General features: G+C 38.8%; 1 protein-coding gene across 1 annotated transcript in view; it reads right to left on the bottom strand.

Annotated features, from left to right (window-relative positions):
- Positions 1 to 377: 377 nt before the first annotated feature.
- The window catches only part of AASS (aminoadipate-semialdehyde synthase), a 55,340-nt gene continuing 32,050 nt past the window's right edge, over positions 378 to 23,667 (bottom strand). The window contains exons 14-24 of the mRNA XM_001502175.5: positions 23,072 to 23,190; positions 22,755 to 22,881; positions 18,996 to 19,106; positions 18,795 to 18,903; positions 17,820 to 17,960; positions 12,086 to 12,253; positions 7,863 to 7,958; positions 6,102 to 6,214; positions 5,349 to 5,437; positions 4,632 to 4,808; positions 378 to 3,201 (exon numbers count right to left, since the gene is read on the bottom strand). Of these exons, the coding sequence (XP_001502225.1) occupies positions 3,083 to 3,201; positions 4,632 to 4,808; positions 5,349 to 5,437; positions 6,102 to 6,214; positions 7,863 to 7,958; positions 12,086 to 12,253; positions 17,820 to 17,960; positions 18,795 to 18,903; positions 18,996 to 19,106; positions 22,755 to 22,881; positions 23,072 to 23,190 (1,369 nt within the window). The 3' untranslated portion in view covers positions 378 to 3,082. The remainder of the gene's footprint in view (positions 3,202 to 4,631; positions 4,809 to 5,348; positions 5,438 to 6,101; positions 6,215 to 7,862; positions 7,959 to 12,085; positions 12,254 to 17,819; positions 17,961 to 18,794; positions 18,904 to 18,995; positions 19,107 to 22,754; positions 22,882 to 23,071; positions 23,191 to 23,667) is intronic.

A 23,667-nucleotide genomic window follows, 5' to 3' on the forward strand; every position in this document is an offset into this window, starting at 1 on the left:
CTGCTGGAAAATTTGTTATTGAGAGGCAATGCAGTGTTTGATTACATCTGTCTTAACTCAAGCTCACTGACACTTCCTTTTCTAGCACTACCTCTAGCACTCACATTAGATCAGCTCTTCAATCATATACTCTTTATCACTCATTGTTGTCAGAAAGCCCAAATCAGTTATTGCCCCAAATCGATAATTATATTGAGAGCTCAACGGGTTCCTCCTTCCACCCAAGGTGCTGGTTCTCTAATTCCATCCCACTTGGGTGCTCTTCCAGATTGGAGTGGAGTCAATGTGACACAAGCTGTATTTCCTAATTGATTATGTTGAACTCAGTGTTGTGGTAAAAAAAAAAAAAAAAAAAAAAAAGCAAAAACAAAAAAACCTGCCGCAACAGAATTTATTTATTTATTAATATATTGATCTCCATATATTATTTGTGACAGATGGGACCAGGCCTTCATCAACTTTGATCCTTTGCAAATAGCATAGATGCTTTCTCAACTTCCATATACTCCACATATAATAGCTGTTTATTTCAAGGGAAGAATTGGGTTCATATGCCAGGATATGAGCACAGGCCATGAAAGTCAATCAGGTGTTTCATTTACATCTCTGAAGGAAAACATTTATGCCCCATGGAACAAAAATAAAACAAGTTTTATTTGAAATTTAATCTTTTCTAAACAATTTGAGATATAATTCATATCCCACGCAATGCACATATTCAAAGTATACAATTCAGTGATTTTTAGTATATTCACAGAGCTGTGACACCATTACCACAATCAACTCTAAAACACTTTTATCACCCCAAACTCATTAGCAGTCACTCCCATTTCCCCTCAAAACCTCCCTAGGCAACCACTAATCTACTTTCTCTACATATAGATTTGCCTAATCTGGACATTTCATATAAACGAAATCATGCAATATGTGGTCTTCTGTGTCTGGCTTCTTTCACTTAGCATAACATTGTCAAGGTTCATCCATGTTGTTGTATGTATCAGTAATTCATTTATTTTTCATCACCAAATAATATTCCATTGTATGGATATGCCACATTATGCTTATTCATTTGTTAGTTGGTAGACATTATGGCTTGTTTTGTTTTTTGGCTACTACGAATAATGCTGCTATGAATATTTGTTCACAAGTTTTTATGTGGACATATGTTTTCCTTTCTCTTGAGTATATACCTAAGAGTGGAAGTGCTGGATCATACGCTAACTCTATGTTTAACCTTTTGAGGAACTACCAAACTGTTTTCCCCAGCAGCTACACCATGTTATATTACCACCAGCAGTTTATGAGGGTTCCAATTTCTCACCATCCCCACCAACACTTGTTATCACTTTTTATTATAAAATACTGGTGGATATGAAGTGGTATCTCATTATTGGTTTGATTTACATTTCCCTGATAACTAATGATGTTGAGCATCTTTTTATGTGCTTATTGGCCTTTTGTATATCTTCTCTGGAGAACTGTCAATTCAGATCCTTTGTCCATTTTTTAAATTGAGTTATTTGTCTTTTTATTGAGTTATCATAGCTCTTTATATATTCTAAATACAAATTCCTCCCTTATTTGATATATGATTTGCCAAAATTTTCTCTCATTCTGTGGGTTATCTTTTTGCTTTCTCGATGGTGTCTTAAGAAGCACAAAAGTTCTGAATTTTGATGATTTCAAATTTATCTATTTTTTTCTTTTGTTTCTCATGCTTTTGGTGTCATTTATTTAAGAAACCACTGTCTAATCCAAGGTCATGAAGATTTATGCCTATGTTTTCTTCTAAAAGTTCTATAGTATTTGCTCATACATTTAGGTCATTGGTCTATTTTGAGTTAACTTTTAGATGTGGTGTAAGGTAGAGATCTAAATTCATTCTTTTTCATGTGGATATCCAGTTGTTCCAGCACCCCTTGATGAAAAGACTATTTTCCCCTGTTGAGTGGTCTTAGCATTCTTTTCAAAAATCAAGTGACCATAAACAGTGGGAGCTATTTCTGGACTCTTGATCTATTCCTATTTTATTCTTTTTTCATGCTATTGTAAATTGAATTGTTTTCTTAGTATTGTTTCATTCATCAATATTATATAGAGACACAATTGATTTTTGTATATTAATCTTTTATCTTGCAACTTTGCTGAATTCATTTATTAGTTCTAATGTTTTCTTGAGAGTTCCTTTGGATTTTCTACACATAATATCACACCATTTGCAAATAGAGAGAGTGTTACTTCTTCCCTTCTGATCTGGAGGTGTTTTATTTCATTTTCTTGCCTAATTACCCTGGCTAGACCCTCCAGTACAAGTTGAATAGAAGTGGTGAGAGCAGACATCCTTCTCTTGTTTCTGATTTTAGGGGGAAATCCCTCAGTCTTTCATCATTAAGTATGATGCTAGCTATGGGTTTTTCACTGATATGCTACATCAGGTTTAAGAAGTTCCCTTCTATTCCTAGTTTGATGAGTGTTTTTATCATGAAAACGTATTAGATTTTGTTAAATGCTTTTGCTGTGACTAATGAGGTGATCGTGTGGATTGTGATTTAATCTCACCTGTCGCCTTTTCCAAACACTAAAGAAAAACTATAAGAAATGACCTTTACTAAATAAATCATAATGTTACAAACAAAGCATAAAATAGCACTATTGCAAAGGTTTGTACGTAGGTAATCTAAATAAATCTAACTGAATCAATTTGAAAAATACAAATACAGCTGCATGAGGAAATTTTTTCTTACTAAAAGATATACCTTCATCGGCTGATTATAGGAAAATATATTCTTGTAAGAAAAAAGTTGCACGATAAATTAACAAATAGCACAGTCATTATCATTTTCACATATACATGAAAAAAATACATTATATAATTATTAAAGTTATCTGGTAATTACTGGCATCTCCTGTTCTAAGTATTTTTATCTTATACTAAAATAGAGATTGGTATTTCAAAAACACCACTGTATTCACTTAATCAAAACTTATCGTGCTTTAAAAAAGCACATTGGCAAGCATGTTTGTCGCATAAACGTTCACAGCTGTGTTGCCTAGAAAGATAAGAACAAAATATAATTCTCAATTATGGTTTGATTGTGCTCCGTGTAGTATATACAATGCCTTCTGCTTTAATTCGTTCCAGTATTGGTCCATAGATCTCCTTCGAAAAGGGCCCCATCAGACCTTTAGCTTGAATTTCACCTGGAATAAAATGAATTTGTAGTTCCCATTTTAAAGGTGATATTAAAGGTTAATTTCCACAGCAAGAGTCTCCATACAGCAGTACACTCAGAGTCAATGAATTGTTGGAGGCCTAGGCATTTTTAAGATAGCTGCTTAAATGTCCCCTACTAAATTATTACTTTTGATTAATTATTACTTCATCAACACTCTGTAAGGAAAAGGGTTTAGATTGAAAACACAGTTGGACTTAAGGATAGCGTCAGAATTTATACATTAAACTACATTAACTACTGCCAAGACAATGAGAGAATAAAGTACAGTAAGAAAGTAAAGTAAACCTAACTGGTCTGCTTTATTTGCTGATGTTATTTTTTTTAAAAAAAGCACAACATCAACAAAATGAATTAAAACCAGTCTGATTTGTTGGGCACCGGCATCTGTTAGGATTACTGAAACAGTAAGTCTGGGCACTTGTCTTAAAGGCCGTGGTGACCTCATCCCTTAGTACAGTCATATGTCGCTTAACGACACAGATACCTTCTGAGAAACGTGTCGTTAGATGATTTCGTCATTGTGCAGACATCATAGACTCTACTTACACAGACCTAGATGGTTAGCCCACTACACACCTAGGCTCCGTGATACCTATCTTATGGGACCACTGTTGTTGTTGACCAAAATATCGTTACACAGCGCATGACTGTACTTCTTCACTGTGGCTCCCCAATAACTAAGCAGGTGGTTTAATTTGATATTAGCTGATATTCTACTGTGGATATGTTTTCTCATTATTGTACATTTATATGCTTTGATGATTTCTCTCCCCCCATGGTTCACAAGAGCCAAATGGGGTATTATATTCAGAGGTAATACTTATTGAATGTATCTGTGACCTTAAGGGGAAAGTAGAAAGTTGAAAGTTGAATCATTTAGTCCAAAATATTTTGAGCACTGATAATAGGCTGAGGTATGAAGATTAATAAAACACGGCCTATAGTCTTGAAGATCTGGGAGTGAATATCCTCTGCTATTTCAGTGTTACCACCCCCAAAATACAAAAAAACAAGGAAAGAAACCAAGGGAGTTAACTTTCCCTCGGGCCCGCTTATGTGTTATTTCACTTAAGAGTCACGACAACTCTGTGAATTAGAGATAACAATCCCCACATTAAAAATGGGGAAACTCTGGCTCAGAGTTTGCACCCCATCACTCAGCCATCCTGTGACTGAACTGGGACAGAAATCAGGTCTAACTCCAAAGCCCATGTTCTCCATTCACCACAAGGTGACCTCCAGTCACCTCCAGGCAGCCGGGGCTTGGATCTTCTGAGATATCTCACTTTTAGTGAAGGCCAGTGTCATGCTCAAGAGTAATTATTTGATGTCCAGGCACTGAATGACTTGGAAATGATATGGAGATAGACTCGGTCCTCTAATGAAAGAACTTACCATCAAGTAACATCTTGGCCGCCATAGCTGTGGGTAACCCCACAGTTTTAGCCATGGCTGAAAAGCCATTGACGTCCCCATAAACCACAAGATCAATAGTTTTACTTTCTAAATGTCCAGAAGAATGTCTGATTCCAAAGCTGTCTCTCATCACAATCATATCTTTCTCTCCAGGGCCTTAAAACAAATAAAAGACATGTTTAAATGCTACTATCATCACAACTCCAATATTGTATTTCATCTCCTGCTCCTGCCCTTCTGTTCTCACAAGCTTCTCCTTCTATTATTTATGGTCCTTAGACAATTATCTAATACATCTCTCCACCCCAAAGAACAAGTGGAAAACTCAAGGAAATTATAACTCTGATCACATTCCTCTAGCCAGGTTGGTATCACCATGGCCTGGCTATAGACACAAGGGCACTGTTGTAGAGACCACCTACTTTTCTCCCAGAACACTCCTTTAACATTTCCCTAATGCATGAAAAATTAAAATAAAACTAATATTTTTTTCCTTTCCCATATTATTCAAGTCCACTCTTACTTAATAGTTCTCTTGTTCTTCCCTCTGGAAAAATAGCCCAAGTGCTCCTTCCCTCATATTATACTTCTCCAATCCTACTGCTTGGTTCCAGCCCTCCATCTAATTCGCTAGTTGTAGTAACTACATCTTATGGTCCTTCTTCTGGGATGCTTAGCTAATACACCGTAGCCTACCATAGGAAAGTTTCATGGCCAAATGCTTGGAGAGTGCATCCACAACAGACTCCGCCTGAGGGACTTGTTCATCCCCAAGTAAGCCCAACCTGAGGAGCACAAGAGATGGCTGCATTAGTTTAGTCCTATGCATATTCTCACTTGGAAGAAGAAGGGAGCTCCTTGGATTTTATCTTGAAAGGGCAGAATCACAAGGTGACAGTCCAAGTTAAGTTATAGGACTCTCCTAAACTGTAAAATATAACAATAACACTAGTAGTGTTTTAACCTTTAGAATTATCCCCAGGATCCCCAAGGCAGTGCTCCTTGGAGCAGAACTAACACATTGTAAATCCACACAGTTGCAAGCTTTCTACGAGTTTAATTTACAGGTTTGTTCTCCCATGTTAAGGATACCAGCATAATGTGCCACAGCCATGTGAATGAGTGTTTTAAAGTCGTTGGAGAAAGACTGGGAGAATCTCCTCCAGGAGAGAAAAAATATCCCACCTTTCTCAAAAACTGTGTAGTAAAGTGTCTCAAAATAAGTCTTTCCCAAGTTGTGACTGCCATTGAATTTCTCTCTTTATCTAACTTTTTATCCCCACATGCCCATGGTACATGGTAATCTCTCTACAACGGGCCAACATCAGAGCAGCAAATTAATCAAAGGCAATGTAAAATGTTTGGTTCTGTCTTGACCTTTCTTTGACTAGAAAGGACTAAGTAATCATTGATCCAATATTTTCTCTTAGTTGATTGGCAGGTGCCTACCATTCAGCAGCCTCCAGCTGGGTATCATCTCCCAGTTTCTTAAAGACAGCTTCCTTAAGCACATCATGCTTGGAGGAGGGTGAAATTCCAACTAGATCACAGAGGAGTTCTTTCTGGTTAAAAAATAAAGATAAAAATTCTAAGTCCCTTATAAAATAAAAAATAAATTGAGAAATTATCCTACTAAGACTTTGGACCTCAAATGCACCTCAAATTTTAAATTAGAAATAATCAGAAATAGTAAATTATAACACATACATGTGCATACACATGTTGCACACCCACACACCAATAAATGCAAGGTATTCCAAAGTGATATTTCAGCAACAAAAATGGATCATAACACCAAATCAATACTAAACAGATGGTACCATATTTACCATCACATTTCCTGCCTTTTCATGTCCTCTCCATCACTTTTTCATCCATTCTCCCTCACCCCCCAGCAGTCCATTCTGGCCAGGACAAAGTGGAAGGAGCTGATTACTATGGTTGCCAGTAGCAACCAGAGTTCTTCTGTAGATTTAAGAGATGAGAAAGACTTTGTGGATAATAAAATCTCAAAGGAAGAACACTTAAACAGTGGTCGTAGCTTTTTCTCTGCTTTCTGAACAAAACATTTTTACAGGCTCTCAAGGAAAAAGTCATGCTTTAGATTAAGGATCAACAAACTGGTTCAGAGGCCAAATTTAGCTCACTACCTGGTTTTATAAATAAAACATTTTATTGGAACATAGCCATGCTCATTTGTGTATGTATTTTCTACGGCAGAATTGAGTAATCTGACAGAGACCGTAAGGCCCATAAAGCCTAATATATTTACAATACGGACTTTTACCAAAGAAAAGTTTGCCATCCCCACTTCTAGACTGTAGCTACCAAGATACTGGGACCAGCCCCAAGAATGCCTGCACCCACCTTCCTAATCCAGCTGCCTCAACCTCAGGTTCACTCTATAGAGACTTATTCACTCCTGTCCAACAAGTACATTTATGAAAGGTAAAATTTAGTTTGGAAAGGCTCTCAGATACACAGTAAACTGAAATTAAAAGCAACTAGCTAGCAAGAATACCAAAGTTTCTTTGGGAGACTCACTGGGATGAGCAATATTGATCCTTTTCTCCTTGTGATAAATATCTAGCATTTCCGCTGGAATATAGGCACATTAATTTAACTTAGAGATCAGCTCATAACAAGCTAATTCCTGGCAGTTAGTGGAAGCCCTACTTTACGTTCAGTCCAAGCCTCCAAAGTCCCTTCCAACCCTGTGACTCTAGGATTTCATACAACACAGATATGGACATAAACTCAGTAATTGAAAACAAATTACTCATGGTAACAAATGGCCAAATGAAAGAAGTGATGGGATTCGGGGGCTGGGAATCCAGTTCTTTGACACCAACAGCAGTTCTCCTGCAGTATCAGTTTCAGGAGGCCCAAGCTTAGCTCCTATCACTGGGTTACCACTTAGACAAGTGGCAGAGCCCAGAGCTCAATACAGAGAGCAAGTGCAGCTGTCCCCAGGACTGAGGGAGCAGTCATGTAGTAGCAGTCACTGCAGGAAACAGGTGAGTCACCTCCATGTCCTCTCCATCCTCCCATAAGGTGAAGGGAAAGAGGACTTTCGGGTTAGGGTTTATCTTCCCGCACATAAGCCACAGAATGTGTTCTTCTGCTGGTCCAAACCAAAGTTCAAACCTGACCATTTCAGAAGGCATTTCTGAAGAGCAGCAGACAATGTATAATTCTGGAGTCACTTACCCAGGTGACAGGGTTGGCCTCAGGTCGAAGGGCAGGAAATGTATCTCTATTTAAAAGACCCAATTTTACAAATCCATTCAAGGCTTTGGCATATCCCTGTTAACAAGAATTGTTAAGCAGTATATGAAAATTTTCTCTTCAAAGAAAAAAAATTAAAAAGCTTTTTTTCAAAAGAAGGATCTATCTTTGTAACTCATTTAGCAAACAGGTTGAAAACAGTCATTTGTATTACTATTATGGATGCAACCACCTTCAGGTTCAAACCAAAATCAGCAGTGTCACAATTCCACAGGTATACATAAGAGACCTTGCAAAACTTGGGTCTTTACTTCTGTTTCAGGATTACATGTGAGTGGTATTTTCTGACAGCGTAAGGGCACATTTCCTCTTGTGTTTTATGCTTTCAGTTCAGCAGAGTAGTATTTAATAGAACAGTTGTTCTCTCTCTTATAAAGGAAGAAGGACCTTGTAAGACTACTGCCCCAAAAGCAGAGAATTCATTCATTCTATTCATTCTACTGATTAAAAATCACTATCCTAATGCACTTAGGGAGCAGGAAAAAAAACAGAGAAATTTTTCTAAAATGTCATCACTCTGATAAAAATTCCACATGGGTCCTTCATTGTCTACAGAACAAGTCTGAAGTCCTTGGCATATTATATAAAACCCACCACAACATGCCCCTCCAGCCTGACTCATTAATCACCATTTCTACCACTCACCATGCCCCGAACATGCTGTGCTCTTCCAGAGACCTGGGCCTCCGTGCATGCTGCTCCTGTGCCTGGAACGTGGTAGCCACCTTTCCTCGCCCATAAAATGTTTACTCCTCCCTTAAGGCCCAGCTCAGCATACCTACCGAGCCCCCTAGCTGAATGGGCACTCTCTTCCTCTCTGTACTTCTGTAGCGTTTTGTACATACTCTATCACAGCACTTAACACAAGTGCTACTGGACTGTAAGTCTAGAAAGTGTGTGCATGAGTGTCCTTCACCCCCACGCCCTCACCCCATTATCCAGCATTCCAGTATGCTGAAAGAGATCAAATGACGATGACGTGAAGGAAGACCACAACAGCATGTTCCCCCTGTGAGCAAATCAGGGGGGAAGTGGGAAGGCCCAAATAAGGGGCTTTGTAGTTGCTGCAACTACTGAGAGAGAGAAAGAAAAGAAGGAGGAGGAGGACAAGGAGGAGGAGAAGGGCAGGAAATTATTTTAGGAAGCAATAAAGTTATTAAAATATAAAATACTTCCTGTAGTCATTGGTTATTTCACCACTTAATGTGTGGTCAACTAGTAATTTTCACATTTCTGAAAGGTTGTATTATTCAAACTGTTCAAAGGTTACTAAGTAAAGAATTCACATTTACTTGCTCTAACCCAATGTAAATACACTTTAAAGAGGAAAAACAAAAAAGCAATACCCCCAGCTTGCATCTAAGACCTGACAAGTGCCAAAGGTCCCTTCATCTGACATCTCAAACACTGAGACATTTTCTATTTCTTAATCTCAGAAAATGGTGAGCAGATTATACAGTTTTTTCAGTGGCCTCTAGAAATGAATTTATTGTGTGTATTCATTCATCCATAAGCAGTTAGCCAACTGCTGCCATGTGTCAGACTTACGCTGCAACTGAGGCCACAGAGATGAAAAATGCAGTCCCCACCCATGAAGAAACTGTCGTCCAGTAAAAGGGTCAGATAAGTCAAACAGATACTGCCTGGCACACAGTGAGCAAAACGACATGACCCCTGATGACCACAATTCAGTAGAATATTATAGGTGCTATGACACGGGCAAACACAGAGCTATGGGGACACAGAGGAGGAGAAACTCACATAGATGTGGGGGAGGGGAGTCAAGGAGAAGGAGTCAGGAAAGACCCCTGGGGAAGGTGATATCAAGCTGGGTCTGGAAGGACAAGCAAGTGACAGGCAGGTACAGGAGAGCAGCCAAGACAAGAGTCTCCCTGTCATCCTTTGATGATAGTGCCTCATCTCCAATACGGGAAAGAATATTCCAGTCACTGAAAGATTGCTGACATTGCTCAGGATGGTGGCCTTCATGGATATGAACACTGTCACATCTTCCATCCTCCAGGAATCTGTGGGGATGCCTCTCATCTATCCACATTCTTGAGAGCTTATTCAATTTTTAAATCTCTCGAAGCCTTCAATTCCTGGGTCTATATGTTTGGAAAGACACTATACCTAACACTAGCAGGAAATCCTAATTCCTAAACTCCCCCCAAAAAGTTACTACTTATACTCTTAGAACAAATTGAAGAAAACAGAATTAAGAAATCTGCCAGAGCTGGGGATGGTTTGGCTTCAACTCACGCTAGAATCTCTGCTGTGCCTGAAGGCTCGTAGAACATCCCAGCTTCCTAGATCTCCTTAGGATGTTATCACTGACATCTCATTTGATTCCTGGACAGTGAGAACGTCACATTCATGAGAGTAGAGGTACCCGCCCTCCAGGAGCTTAAAATCTATTTCGGGAGACAAGAAAAATATATATATAAATCTAACTAAAAATGCTGGGATGTAAATGCTAGGTGCCAAAAAATGCAATAGAAGCTCTAAAGAGTAAGAGATATAGTGGTTGTCTTCTCTATAAGAATAAATAGGTGTTAGACACAGAGAAATGAGGCAAACCAGAAGTTGGTCTGTCCTGTGCCTACACTGTGCAAATAACCTCTGCTCTTACAGTAGTTTTTTTCAGTTATTCCCTGTCACACATGAATAACACCAGCAGTGTTCACTGCTTTCTGCTGCCTACCTCATGTAGGGAAGGGGGATGGGAAACGTCCCAGAGGAGGGAGCTGTGATTTTCAATTCCATGGTATGGAAAGCCTTATTGAGAACAAAGTCCTGAAGGAGCTGAAGGAGAGTGGTGCAGATACCTGGGGGAAATGTTCCAGGCAAAGGTAAGAGCCAGTGAAAAGGGAAGAGAAGGAGAAAGCATGCACAGAATTGAAAGGTTATCACTGAGGGGCCCCTGCGTCTTACATCTTCCAGAAAAAGTAAAAAAATTAGTAAATACTCAATAGACACACAAGACAAATCCCTTCTCAGGCCCCAGCCAGGAAATCTCACAGGACAGAGAGATCTGAAATCAGATCTCTGATTCTGAGAGATGTAGCTGGTTGTAGTGGGTCGAGTAACATCTCTCTTACAATTCACGACCACCCAGAACCTCAGAATATGACCTTATTTGGATCTTGATGTGAAATTAATCTGGGGAGGGTGGGCCCTAAATGCAGTGACTGGCGTCCTTATAAGAAGAGGAGAGGACACAGTCAGACAAACAGAAGAAGGTGATACGCTCCGTAGAGGCAGAGATTGGACCCGTGTGTCTACAAGTTAAAGAACACCAGGAATCGCTGGCAACTACCAGAAGCTAGGAGAGAGGCATGGGACAGTTTCCCCCTCAAAGCTTCCAGAAGGTACCAACCCTACCCACACTTTGACTTCAGATTCCTGGCCTCCTGAGTGGTGAGACAATAAATTTGTTGTTTTACGCCACTCAGTTTGTAGTAACTTGTTATAATAGTGCTAGAAAACTATTACACTGATTTGCTCTGGTCATACTTGAACTACTCTTTTGTGGTTAATAAATGTGCAGTGGACATTTATATTTATGCTTCTAGAATCTACACACCATTTTGTGGTAAAAACATTTTAGATTGCTTTGTGAGAAAAGTGACGCTCACCTCATCTTCAACCTTAGGGACATAAAACAGAGGCCAAAGCAGATTGGCACATTTTATCCCACTGACCTCAGGGGCTAATGAGACAGAAATTATATTTCTAGCTATAAAGAAGACTTTCTTTTTTATTCTCACTGGATTTGAACCTAAGAGGCTGGAGTTGCTGCCACCATCTTGCCACTGTGTGGAGCCTAAGACTGCCGCCAATACTTGAAGGGAGAGCCAAGAGGTGAGGAGAAACCAAGTCCCATTGAGGTCATGTGACCCCCAAATCTCACCATACCTGAAGCTGGCCCTTCGTCTGCCCCCTACTCCTCATGAGTCAAAGATTCCCTTTATGCTCAAGCCATTTTGAGTTGTCCCCTAAAACATTCAATCAAGAGGGTCCTCAGAAAATAGACCCCAACCTGGTTTATCATCTTAATTATTCTGATTACTAAGAAAAATTAAGGGTACACATCACTTGCATGGAAACAGGCAACATACTTCATGTAAAGCACAGTCACTTACCTTATATCTCAGCGTCCCCCGCAACAACGTGTGAGCAGACGGAATGCCATAGATCTCAGCATATTTTGTACTGTCTCTGTTGGGATAGCCTTCCAAATTTAATCCGGGGAAATAATCCATGGGAGTAACCACATCAAGAAATGAGCCCCCGCCTGCAACATTCACAACCTGAGGAACACATTGAGAAGACACACGTGGGGTTACAGCAATCTGTTCCCTTTTGCGTTTATCTGCATTATTTGCACAATAAAGACATTAAAGTTTTAAAAGAAAGCATAGAGGATTTGGAAAAAAAATTGTTAATGAAATTACCAGAATCAGCATCCCATACTCAAGCTGTTCAACTAATCATAATTCACAAGGCTACTGTTCTCCCAAGCTTTAAAATCTGATTAAAGCATTTCATTTTTTACCAAGATCTTTTCTATTTTTTCCTGCCCCTAGATAAGATGGTACTGAATTATGTTCCACTACATTTTTGTTTTGTTTTTAAATAAATAATAAGCTAAAAGCAACAGATGAATGCTTGCTATGCTCAAATAGCAATAGCAATATTCTCACTCTGTTCTTTTTCTTTACTCCCACCCGCTTCTGAATGTCACGTCAGGCACCAGTCTTGTACATTTCACTCGCACGGCTAGCATTTATGGAGCACCGACTCTGTAGGTGCCAGGGATCACACTCACTGTGGAGGGAGTAAGGAGAGTGATGAATACGATACAATTTCTGTTTCCACTCCCTCCTTTATTCATTGACTGTCTACCAAGCACCAGGAGCTGTGCTACAGCAACTATAAGGAGCTCACACCCTGGACTAGACAACCTATGGTGCATGTTGGGGACCAGGAGGAAGGGAGATCTCCCCTCACAACAACGACAACGCAATGAACATATGGTGAAACTCAAAAAAGTGCTACCCCGTGATCTTCCTGATGTGAGAAGTTACATCAACTCCCAACTTCTTCTGGTTGCTCAGTACTCCTCTTACCCACACCCCTCCCCCCAGCACACACACTCAAAATGCAGTGAGGCATTTTTTTCCTTTAATTTTGATTAAAGGATTAAATTTTTCTTTTAGTATCTGAGGTTTATGATCATCCCTGAAATAATGGAAAACATTCTGGAGTGATAAAATCAGGGCTGAGGATTCTGGTTGGGGCTGCTGGTGAACTGAACTGTGTCCTGTTTGCACCACTGTGAACAATTTCTGACCACATCTAAAGGTACACAAAACAATGTACGAGGGAGCTGCCAATGCCGTTCAGACGGATTCTGAGGAATTCACCCAAAGGAGTCTTTGCCTAAACTTAAAGATTCCCAGAGTTTATTTGTGGATGAGTTCTGCACGTGCCTTGGTATGAGGGAGAAAACGGAAGCGTATGTATATGTATCTGATGCCTCAGGAGGAAATGGGCTATGATGCTGACTGCAATGTCAGGTCTGGCCACAGCTCTCCGGTTAAAAGGCTCATTTTGCAGAATGTCAACACTATCTAAAATTCCAAGAGTTGGAATCTGAGGGAAGTGAGGAATGCTTTTCATTTAATTTTCTTATGAAACTCTTCTGGACTGCACAGCAAACATTTCCAGAGGGACCACTTCTGCACTACTTCTTTAAAACCAATTCCTTCTCTCAGGATTCTAAATTTCTAAAGAAATCTAACAAGAAGGTAAATGTTAACCTTTAGGGTCTCTCTCCACACCCATCTCACTTCTCTAACCTATGGCAATTCTAAAGTTTTGTTTACTTGTTTGAAGGTTAGGACATTTCTTTAAAGAACAATTCAGTAAAGACTACTATATTCTAGCACTTTACTAATCAGAAATAAATCAAGTGGTTCATAAATCTATCTGGAGAGCTTTGTGAAAAAAATAGGCAAAAGTAAGCTGAATGGTAACGATTCATTTAGAGTGAGTGACAGCTGCAGATGCAACCGGACCCCAAAATTACTGGATAATCATCATCATTTGATATCAACTCAAAGTTGCATTTCTAGTGACATATCACGGGGTTCATTAATAAGCCCTGTCCTGTTTAGTATTTTATTAATGACTTGGATGAAGATAGATATTTATCTATTTGGAAGAGAATATGTATTTTTTTTCTGACTTGACAATGCTCACCCCCAAACCCACTCTCAGCAGAAAGACTGGCTCATTACTCACTGCTGTGGCAGGCTGCTCCGAATCCAACCCTTTTCCCCACACATGCACCCGCACCTACACCCACACGTCTCCCAACCACAGAGAATCACTCACAATAAGGTTGATTGCTAAACTAACCAACACAGGAAATACACAGACAATCATTTATTCAGGGCCCACTGTGTGCCAGGTGCCTTATATATATATGACTTTTAATCCATGTAACAACCCACTTTTCAGAGGTGAAAACTGAGGCTGAAAGAGTCACCCAGAGGCGGATTTGAGTCCGGGCCTATCTGACTCCAATGTCCATGTTCTTTCTACAATACCATACTGTCCCCTTAATAGTGCTTATTTGTGGATCAGTTTTTGAGAAGGATATTGATTGACAAGATACAGCATTCCAGATTATACCACCAATGATGCACCTGAAAATTGCGTTAAGAATGGTTGCAGGCAACAGAGAGAGCAGCAGCTCTTGATTTCCTACAAAGGAGGGGCTGGGTGTGGCAGCCAAGCTAAGGCAGGCAATGGCAAAGAGCTAGAAAACCCATCTCAGAGCTGTGTTCGCAGAGCAAGCATGATCCTTCCTTAAGAGTATTTGGTTAGCTTTGAGTAGCTTGGGAGAGGAGGCTGAAGGAGATGACAAAGCTCTGCCATGTCACGCCCTGGTGCCACCAATGTCCCATCACCCATGGAGGGAACAGAACTAAGAGAGACATGATCTCTGTGTCCAAATATGAAGAAGGAAATCAGATTCATTAGAATTAGGATTAGAAGTTATAAATTAGAAATAGTACCAGTGGCTGGAAATTACTACAAGGACGTAGGACAATGAGACACATCCTAATTCATAGGCCTAAGTTGCTGGAAAAGTTTGTCTTCAACTTTAAGCAGAAGTCAGAGAGTTCACCTGGTTCCTCTGTTATGATTCTGTGAATTATATAAGACCTGCTCCATGGTGGAGGGTGATGGTGGCAGAGGGGATGGAGGGACGAGAATAAAAGAGAAGCTTTAAGAAGTTTAACAATCTGGGTTGGGAGACAGTCTGATACACTTGAATTACTGAGTGAATGATACAGCATTTGGAAAATTCTTAGACACAGCCCATCGAAGTGTGGGAGTTCAGACAAAAGGATAGTGAACGGGGGCTGGAAGGGTCAGGAAAAGCTGCATCCACAAGAGGAAACTTGAGCAGGACCTTGAAAAAAGTATCATTTTAGCAAAGAAAAGCAAAGCATCGTGTTTTCTGTTGGTGTTCTTCACAGTGTCAGGGAGATGCAAAAAGCACTCTTTTTTACAAAAGGAGTTCAGGATGAAAGGGAAAAACTTCAAATTCAACAACAACAACTTCTGCTGCCTCAAAATCACCTCTTGCTTTTCCTGAGCTCTCACCACCTTCAATTTCTTTATGTAGCTAATATTTGCTAGGGACTTATGACACACTTGACAATTGTAACACAGATCATCGAGCCCTACTGCAAGAAGCTTGCAAGGTGGTATGATCATGCTTATCTTCAGACAAGAAGCCCAAGCTCAGAGAGATTAAATGGCTGTTCTAGTGCCACCCAGCCACACTGGCAGAGCTGGAGCACGAAGCCAGGCCCACTGACAACAAATCCCTTGCTCTTTCTGTTGCACGGGTTGCACTCTGCTGACTCCTTCATTGTTATCATCTTTATCATTTATATGGTCTCCTGAAAATAAGCATTTTGCCCAACTGAAGCAAAAAGTTTTCCTGCATGTTAACTGATACCAAACATTGGCCAGTCTCTTTTCCACGACTGCAGAAGGGGGAAGGAGCTGTTGAAATGCAACCGGAGATAGGCTGTAGCATATAAAAAGATGTGTGCCTGGTAGAAAATCAGGCAGTTTCTAGGCCAAAGCTTCTTGATGCATAGAATTAAGGAACTGGATGAAATCTAAGTGCCCACATCACACATCAGGAGGCTGATGCCCAGGCCCGGCCTTTGGTGACACTGTGAGGGATGCCAGCACTTGGACCAGAACTCTGGGGTCCTGTTTCTTATGCTGAAACATGTGAATATATCTTTCCAGCATCAAATTCAAGTGTCCTGCTTGTTTAGTAGAGTTTTAAGTGCAGCTGTGGTCCTCTGCTGACTACATCAGTTCTCAAATCCACCTGCACATGAGAATCACTTGGGGAATTTTTAAAGATCCCAAAACCCAGACGAATCAGAATCTCTCAGGAGGAGACCAAGACATCAGTAGTTTTTAAACTGCCCTGGTGATCCCCATGTGCAGCCAAGGCCGTGGGCCACACTCTACATCATAGGCACAGACGACAACGGCTGATAATAGCATTCACCTTGTTTCTAAAGAAATTCTTTCATTTTGCTCATTTGTACGCAAAATATATTTTGATTCACAGATACACTAAGAATCTATAATACTGCTTCCAGAATAACCTATTTAAAACACACAACTGATCGCATAACTCATCACTCCCTGCAGGGCGGAGACAAGGGTGAGCTGAGGGAGGTGCCTAGGACTCAAAATTTAAAGAGAAGCCTTCCGTCTGGTCATGTTTCTTCCCAAACATGAGTCTTCCCTCACAGTTAAGAGGATAAACTATGAAGGCAGACAGATCTGATTTGGATACTGGCTGTGCCACTTGGGATTTCTCTAACTGCGGCTGAGTTAGCCAAGCTTCTTATGCCTGCTTTCTCCTTTATAAACCTGACAGGGTTGTAAGAATCAAATGAAGTCACTGCTTAGCATAGTCATGAATGGCAGCATCCCAGCTGGCACCTTCTTAGCCTTCGAGGATGAGCACATCTTGTCTTCTCTGCTAATTTTCCTCCTCCCAACTCCATCAAGGTCAAATCCGTTGCCCTCTCAACTGTATTGTGTGGCACTTTAGCAAACTTAGGAAATTCTCTCATTGGATTATAGCTATTTATTCCAGTGTCTGTCTTTCCCGCCATGAGGCGATCTGGTCAAAGGGGAAAGAAAAGTCTTTGGAGTTAGTGAGACCAGGGTTTGAATGCCAGCAGAATGATCTTAAACATTCTCTTTGAGCCACAGTTTCCCTGTTGTAAAATGATGAAAATAATACTAAGCTTCAAGAGCTCTTCTATTCTGGTGCACAGCAGCTGGGAAAGAAAGCTTAGTTTCTTCCCCCGACCCACTAAACCTTCTATTCTAAGAGCTACCCTCATTCCAGCTGTGAGTTCTCCGAGGTCAGGAATTTCATTCAGGGTGACAACCTTTGGTCCCTTGTCCCAAGTCCAGCACATAGTGGGGACTCAGTAAATGTCTATCATGCTGAAATAAATTGCAAGAAACTTTACACATGCAGAGAAGATGAGAAGTGAGTTTGCAAATTGCAGAAACAAATTGCCAAGAAGGCAAAGAGGAAAGAACAAGCACAGGCTTTGCTGGGAGTGGTGAGGAGACCACAGCAAATGGAACAGAAATTGTACACTGGGAAACAGCGCAGAAGGAGAGAGCGGAGGACAAGCAGCACAGCCATGGCGAAAGGGCCTTGGTTTTGGGTGAGAGAGTTTGGACTTTCTTAGGCAGGGATTGCAGGTTCATGTCTCTAAAGCTGTGATGAGGCTCCTTCACCTTGCCATTGAGCAGATAGGTGGCAGGCTGCATGATGTTCATCAAAACTCCCACGGGACTCCAGCTAAACTTGTATCGCAAAGGATTGTCCGAATGCTCAGGGGCTGGAAGCCCCCCACAGTAGGAAACGTAAGATTCAATCTGAAATTAAAGAATCAATAAATTAGCGAGAATTAACAATAAATTAGGGAGAATAACTTATCTAAATAATTAATTGAGTACATTGACACAAGTGAAGGAAACTTGCTACAGTTTTTCCTTTCTTAAAGTTACTAAGGCTTTCAAAAATACATCCTTAATGCCAAATACATCCTTGATCAGTCACAGTCATATTTGATATATATGCATTTTTTAAAAGCCCTCTAGAGATTGTGACTAACATTAGCTAAAAATCCAACTATTAGTTCAATTCTGCTTGGTCAATTCCTCTTGACTTTGGTATTCAAATTACATATTTGATTATAATTTGATTATATATTATAATATATAATTATGATTAATTAGTGTTAATTAATCAATATATAATTATAATTAGTTTATTCTATATTTGATTATATATACTACATATATATAACCTGAAACATTTAATTTGATTCATCACACTTTCATATCCAACATTTCCTTCTCATATGTAAAAGATACTTCATTGCCAACAGATTAACGATATTCCAAAGAATTTTTCCCACTTTTAAAAGTCAAACCTTATCTCTAAGGCAGTCTAAATTCTTTTATTAAAGAATATTATATTATGGTAGCATCTATTTCTCTAAAAATTTATTGTTAAGACTTGGACATTGTTTTACCATACAAATATTTCCACAGTTACAAAATTTTACTTGAAATTTCCTGCCAAAAGTAGGGGTTAGAATATAGCAGCTTCTTTAATCAAAATTACAGAAAGATTATTTCTGTACACAAAAGTCTAGACCTTTTAACATTTCCCTAAATGGACTTTTGGATGTAAATTGGGCTCACCGTGGCTCCCACTTCTTTGGCCTTATCTATTGTCTCCATTGCCAACATATGATCAAGACCAGGGTCCAATCCCAATTCGCCAATGACTGTGATGCCAGCATCTGACACACTACAATAGGCGGAAAGAGGAGGAAGGAAAAGCTGGATATAAAATAAAAATAATGCCATGGTGCTACTTTGTTGAAAATGACTGACACTTACCTCTTTTCTAACTCTTTGAGTGCTGGTGTTATGTAGCTTGCAGTGATCATGTTAACTTTGTTTGTGATACATGCCTTGGCCACAAGAGGATGCAAGACATAAGGCAACAAGCTTAAAAACAGAAGAAGAAATTAATCAGAGATCTTCTTTCCCAAGCCTACCTTGCAACGTAGCTTGAATTGCGTGAAACTCCGTCCTAAGGCATCAGTCTGATTATACTCTCTCAGAAATGATCAATGACTCTGCGGACTGTAGGATAAACTCATCCAGTTATCACACTTAAAACTCTCCATGATATAACTTTCACCTAACCTTTCCATTTTTCTCCCCCGATCTCCTTCATAAATCATCTATGGGAACCAAAGAAGCTATTGTAATTCTCCACTCACAGCCTTTACTTTTCCAGCTCTTGGAAGGCTCCTTCCACCCATCCACCCCCATTCAGGTCATAATCTCCTTTAAGAAATGTCTGGAAAGGTACCTCCTCCAAGAAGCTTTCCCAGATTCCCCCAAAGCCTCTTTCCTAGGCATGCATCCAGCTACTTCTTCCTAAAATTTAACGGAATGTATTCCATTCATCCTTACATATCTGTGATTTTCTGTCTTGGGTCCTCTACTACAAGATAAAGTTGTTATTCTTTTTACCTCCATATCTCTCAAATGGCTATCAGGAGGGGGTTAAACTAAGTCAAGGTGGCTCATGTGTTACACTAAACAGTAGTTTAGGAAGGGCCAGGGGAGGAAATAGGCTTTAATGGCATTGATTGGTGTAAAGCTATGAAAATGGCTAAAAGTCTATAGGTGAGCAAAAAATGAAGCTGTATTCAAGATTCAAGTTTGATTGGGTGTTCTAAAAATTCGGCTTGGTGTCTTAATTTGGTGCTGAGACTACAATCACAAAACATGAATTTCCATAAATGCTGATATAAATGAGCATAATTATATTCTATCCAAGAAATAACAAAACACCCTGTCAATTGCATAACAATATTTAAGTTCTACAAGCGTATTGCCTATTTGGTAAAGCAATCTACAAAGTACCAACGAAAATATAAATACAAACTTATAAACATTATCATACTATATCACCATACTTGTCAAATTCATCCTGCGTACTTCATATTTTGTCTATTTCACATAAAACAAAACAATAAAACCACCTCTCAGGCACTTAATCCTCCTCAGGTCAATAGAATGGACTATTACTACTCAGAATTGTTATCATGTGGAATAAAATTATGTACACATTTTGTCAGTATCAATATGAAAGCCATTGATTTTTGTTTTTTGGGTTTTGTGTGTGTGTGTGTGTGTGTGAGGAAGATTGGCCCTGAGCTAACATCTGTTACCAATCTTCCCCTTTTTGCTTGAAGAAGATCGTTGCTGAGCTAACATCTGTGCCAACTTTCCTCTATTTTATGTGGGATGCCGCCACAGCATGGCCTGATGAGCGGTGCTAGGTCCACACCCAGGATCTGAACCTTCAAACCCCACGGCGCTGAAGTGGAGCACACAAACTTAACCACTATGCCACCAGGCTGGCCTCTTTAATGTTGTTTTTTTTTTTAATAAAAAAGAATTATTACTAAATATGGTAGCCCTTTAACAGCCAACGAACAAAATGCTTTCAAAACTCTTTGTTGGAAAAGTGTTACTAGAGAATATATAATGACATTATCTTAAAGGGTAAGTGAGGATCTTTTGTCACATTTCCAACATTGAAACCTTGCCTGATAAAATTTCACCAAGACCTAATATTTTTAAACTTTAGCATTATCTGCACTAACCTAATAACATGCTGAGAACTAGAAGGGTAGGACTTTGATGGTGCCTTGTTTAGACAGAGATTAGAGTTCACAATTCACTGTATACGTGATACAGTAACTACTCAAGGGGACATAACTCGAATTATTTGAGTTGAGTCCAACCCAATTAATCCAAATAATTGGAAATGCCACTTGTGAAAACATAGACAAAATACAAATGGAATTTTAAAAGTAACTTATCAAATTTGATTACTACTTTGCATTAAATCATTAAAAACTAAAATTGAAAAATAAAAACCATAAGAGTTTGACAGATCATTATAAAATATTTTGTGAAACGTATTTTTTACTCATTTTATTTTGCTAGTCCGTATCACTGTGATTACATCAAAACATTCTTTCTCTAACTTAAAAAATAAAAAATTACTTAAGAAATAGTACAGGCTAACAATCTTTAACAGCATACCCACTACTCAGCAACAAAACTCAACTAACTGAGGAAAATTAAATACAAAACAGATTTTTCTATTGTTAAATCTTATTGACGGCCATCAGTTTGCTAAATTTTAAAATTTGAACATACTAATAGATTGTTTACTTTGCCCATTATCTTGTCATATCATAATTCAGATTTAGTTCCAAATATGTCTCATAATGTTATTTTTTCTTTTTTTTTAAATCAAGAAACAATGTTATACTTAGGTACCTATGTGTGGCAAAATAAATTCTCTTTGTTTTACTCAGAAGGCTAGAACATTAAATTTTGAATCAGGACTTATTTTCATACTCATATCACTGACAGACAAGGTCTACTGGTCATTAGTAAATTTTTGCTGGATAAAAATTAATATACATTAAATTTGTATAAATTGAATAACATTTTAAGTGCCCAAAGTGAGCTCACATTTAAATATATCAAGAGAGAGCACAAAAGTTCTCACTTAGAATTACCTTTCATTGTAGCTGTTTTCCAAGGCTGTTTTTTAAAGTAGGACATCACAGAACTTCCTCCAAAGATATCACTTGAATCTGATCTAACTCTGAAAGTGACCTAACTCTGAATGAGCAGGTAACTTTCTTCCTTCTATCTTGGAAAAATTATATTCTGAGAATAAATAGCTATTCTTAACATTTTGGTATTTTCAAAACCAAGTTCAATTATAGAGTGAACCTCATGTAGCTCTATATCTAGAAGTTAGATATGCATTTTTATTATAGTAATAAACACTGTATTTCAAGATCTGTTCCCATGATAAGACTTAAGATGGTCATAAAGCTAGAGAAGCTACATTTTCATTTAAGCTGCATAAGTCTAAAGGATAAAATAGCCACCAAAATGTATGAAACATGAATACATCATGATCTAGCAATTCCACTTCTAGGTGGATAACCAACAGAAATGTGTATATATGGTAACCAAAAGACAAATACTAACATGTTCACAGCAGCACAATTCATAATAGCCAAATTTCAGAAACAACCTAAACATCCAAAACTGTCAAATGGATAATAATGAGATATTCACACAATGGAATATTACACATCAGTGAGAATGAATAAACTGCAATTATAGAAAACAACACAAGCAGCTCTCATAATCACAATAGTGAATGAAGGAAGACAGCCACAAATGAGAACATACTGAATGATTCCAATTGTACACAGTTGCAAACAAGCAAAAACTAATTTATTTGTTAGACGCCAGGATAGTGCCCACTCTTGTGGAATAGGGCTAGAAATGGAAGGGCTTCAGGGGTACTATTATATTCTGTTTCTGGACGTGGATGATGGTTACATGGTGTGTTCACTTTGTGAAAATTCATTGAGCTATACGTTTACGATTTATGTACTTTTCTGGATGCACACTTCAATTAAAAAGTGTACTTAAAGAGAAAAGAGACGAGAAAAGAAGAGAAGAAAGAGGAAACACAGAAAGAGAAATAGCAACAATAAGAACTAAGCATATGGCAGTCATTTCTCACTAGATACTAACCTGATGACAAGATCCTGTGTTGCCACCAAGGAGCCCAACTTCTCTTCTTGTTTACCAATGTCCACGCTAACAGGATTAATATTATATTTCTTTCCTAACTGTTCAATTTGATTCTTCATGTCAGAGCCTATTTCAAGAATAAAAAAGTCTAATTTTTAGATTTCCTTCACTAGTCAGGGAGTAAAACACATTTTAATATCTCCAAAGATAATTTTTCAAAGTTTAAAAACAAAATAGTCATATAAAATTCACAGAGTAAACATGCTTTAAAATCGATTTTTCTTCTTCTTCTTCTTTAAAAATTAGGCTTTGCTTACCTACTGTTATTTCTATGTTGTCATCTCTTGACAGGTATTCCAGTACAGGCTCAGATATGTAACCAGTTCCAAGAACCAAGACCTTTTTCTTGGTGCCTGAGAGTGTCTGAGTACGCTCCCTATAAATAAAAAGGGGGGAGGGGGAGAAAAATTTAACAAAAAAATTTTGAATAACAAAATCTTATCCCCAAACCAGATTAAAACTTAGACTATGAGGCAATAATTTTTCCCACATTTCTTCCAATAAGAACCTCAACAGGAGCTCCCTATACCAACATTTTTCATTAACTATTTTGGATTTTGTATGATGAACAACAGACCATGACATTGCTGAGGTGTGAGTCCATAGACTGTCCTGAATTTCCGATACCACCAGTGAGGTGCAGATGCTCGACCACTGCCTGGCTTACTCACGATCGAGCAGCTTGGTCGCACACTTTATCCCTCCAGGGGACGTGATTCAAAACCACGCTAGGGGCTTTACATCAAAAAACCTTATTTACTCCTCACAACAATCTGAGAAGACAATAACTTGAGGAGGAGATTATTTTTATCCATATTAGACATTATTTTGTCATTTATCTTTAGGGCCACTT

Source organism: Equus caballus, chromosome 4 (assembly GCF_041296265.1).
Source record: "Equus caballus isolate H_3958 breed thoroughbred chromosome 4, TB-T2T, whole genome shotgun sequence".
Taxonomy (NCBI): Eukaryota; Metazoa; Chordata; class Mammalia; order Perissodactyla; family Equidae; genus Equus; species Equus caballus.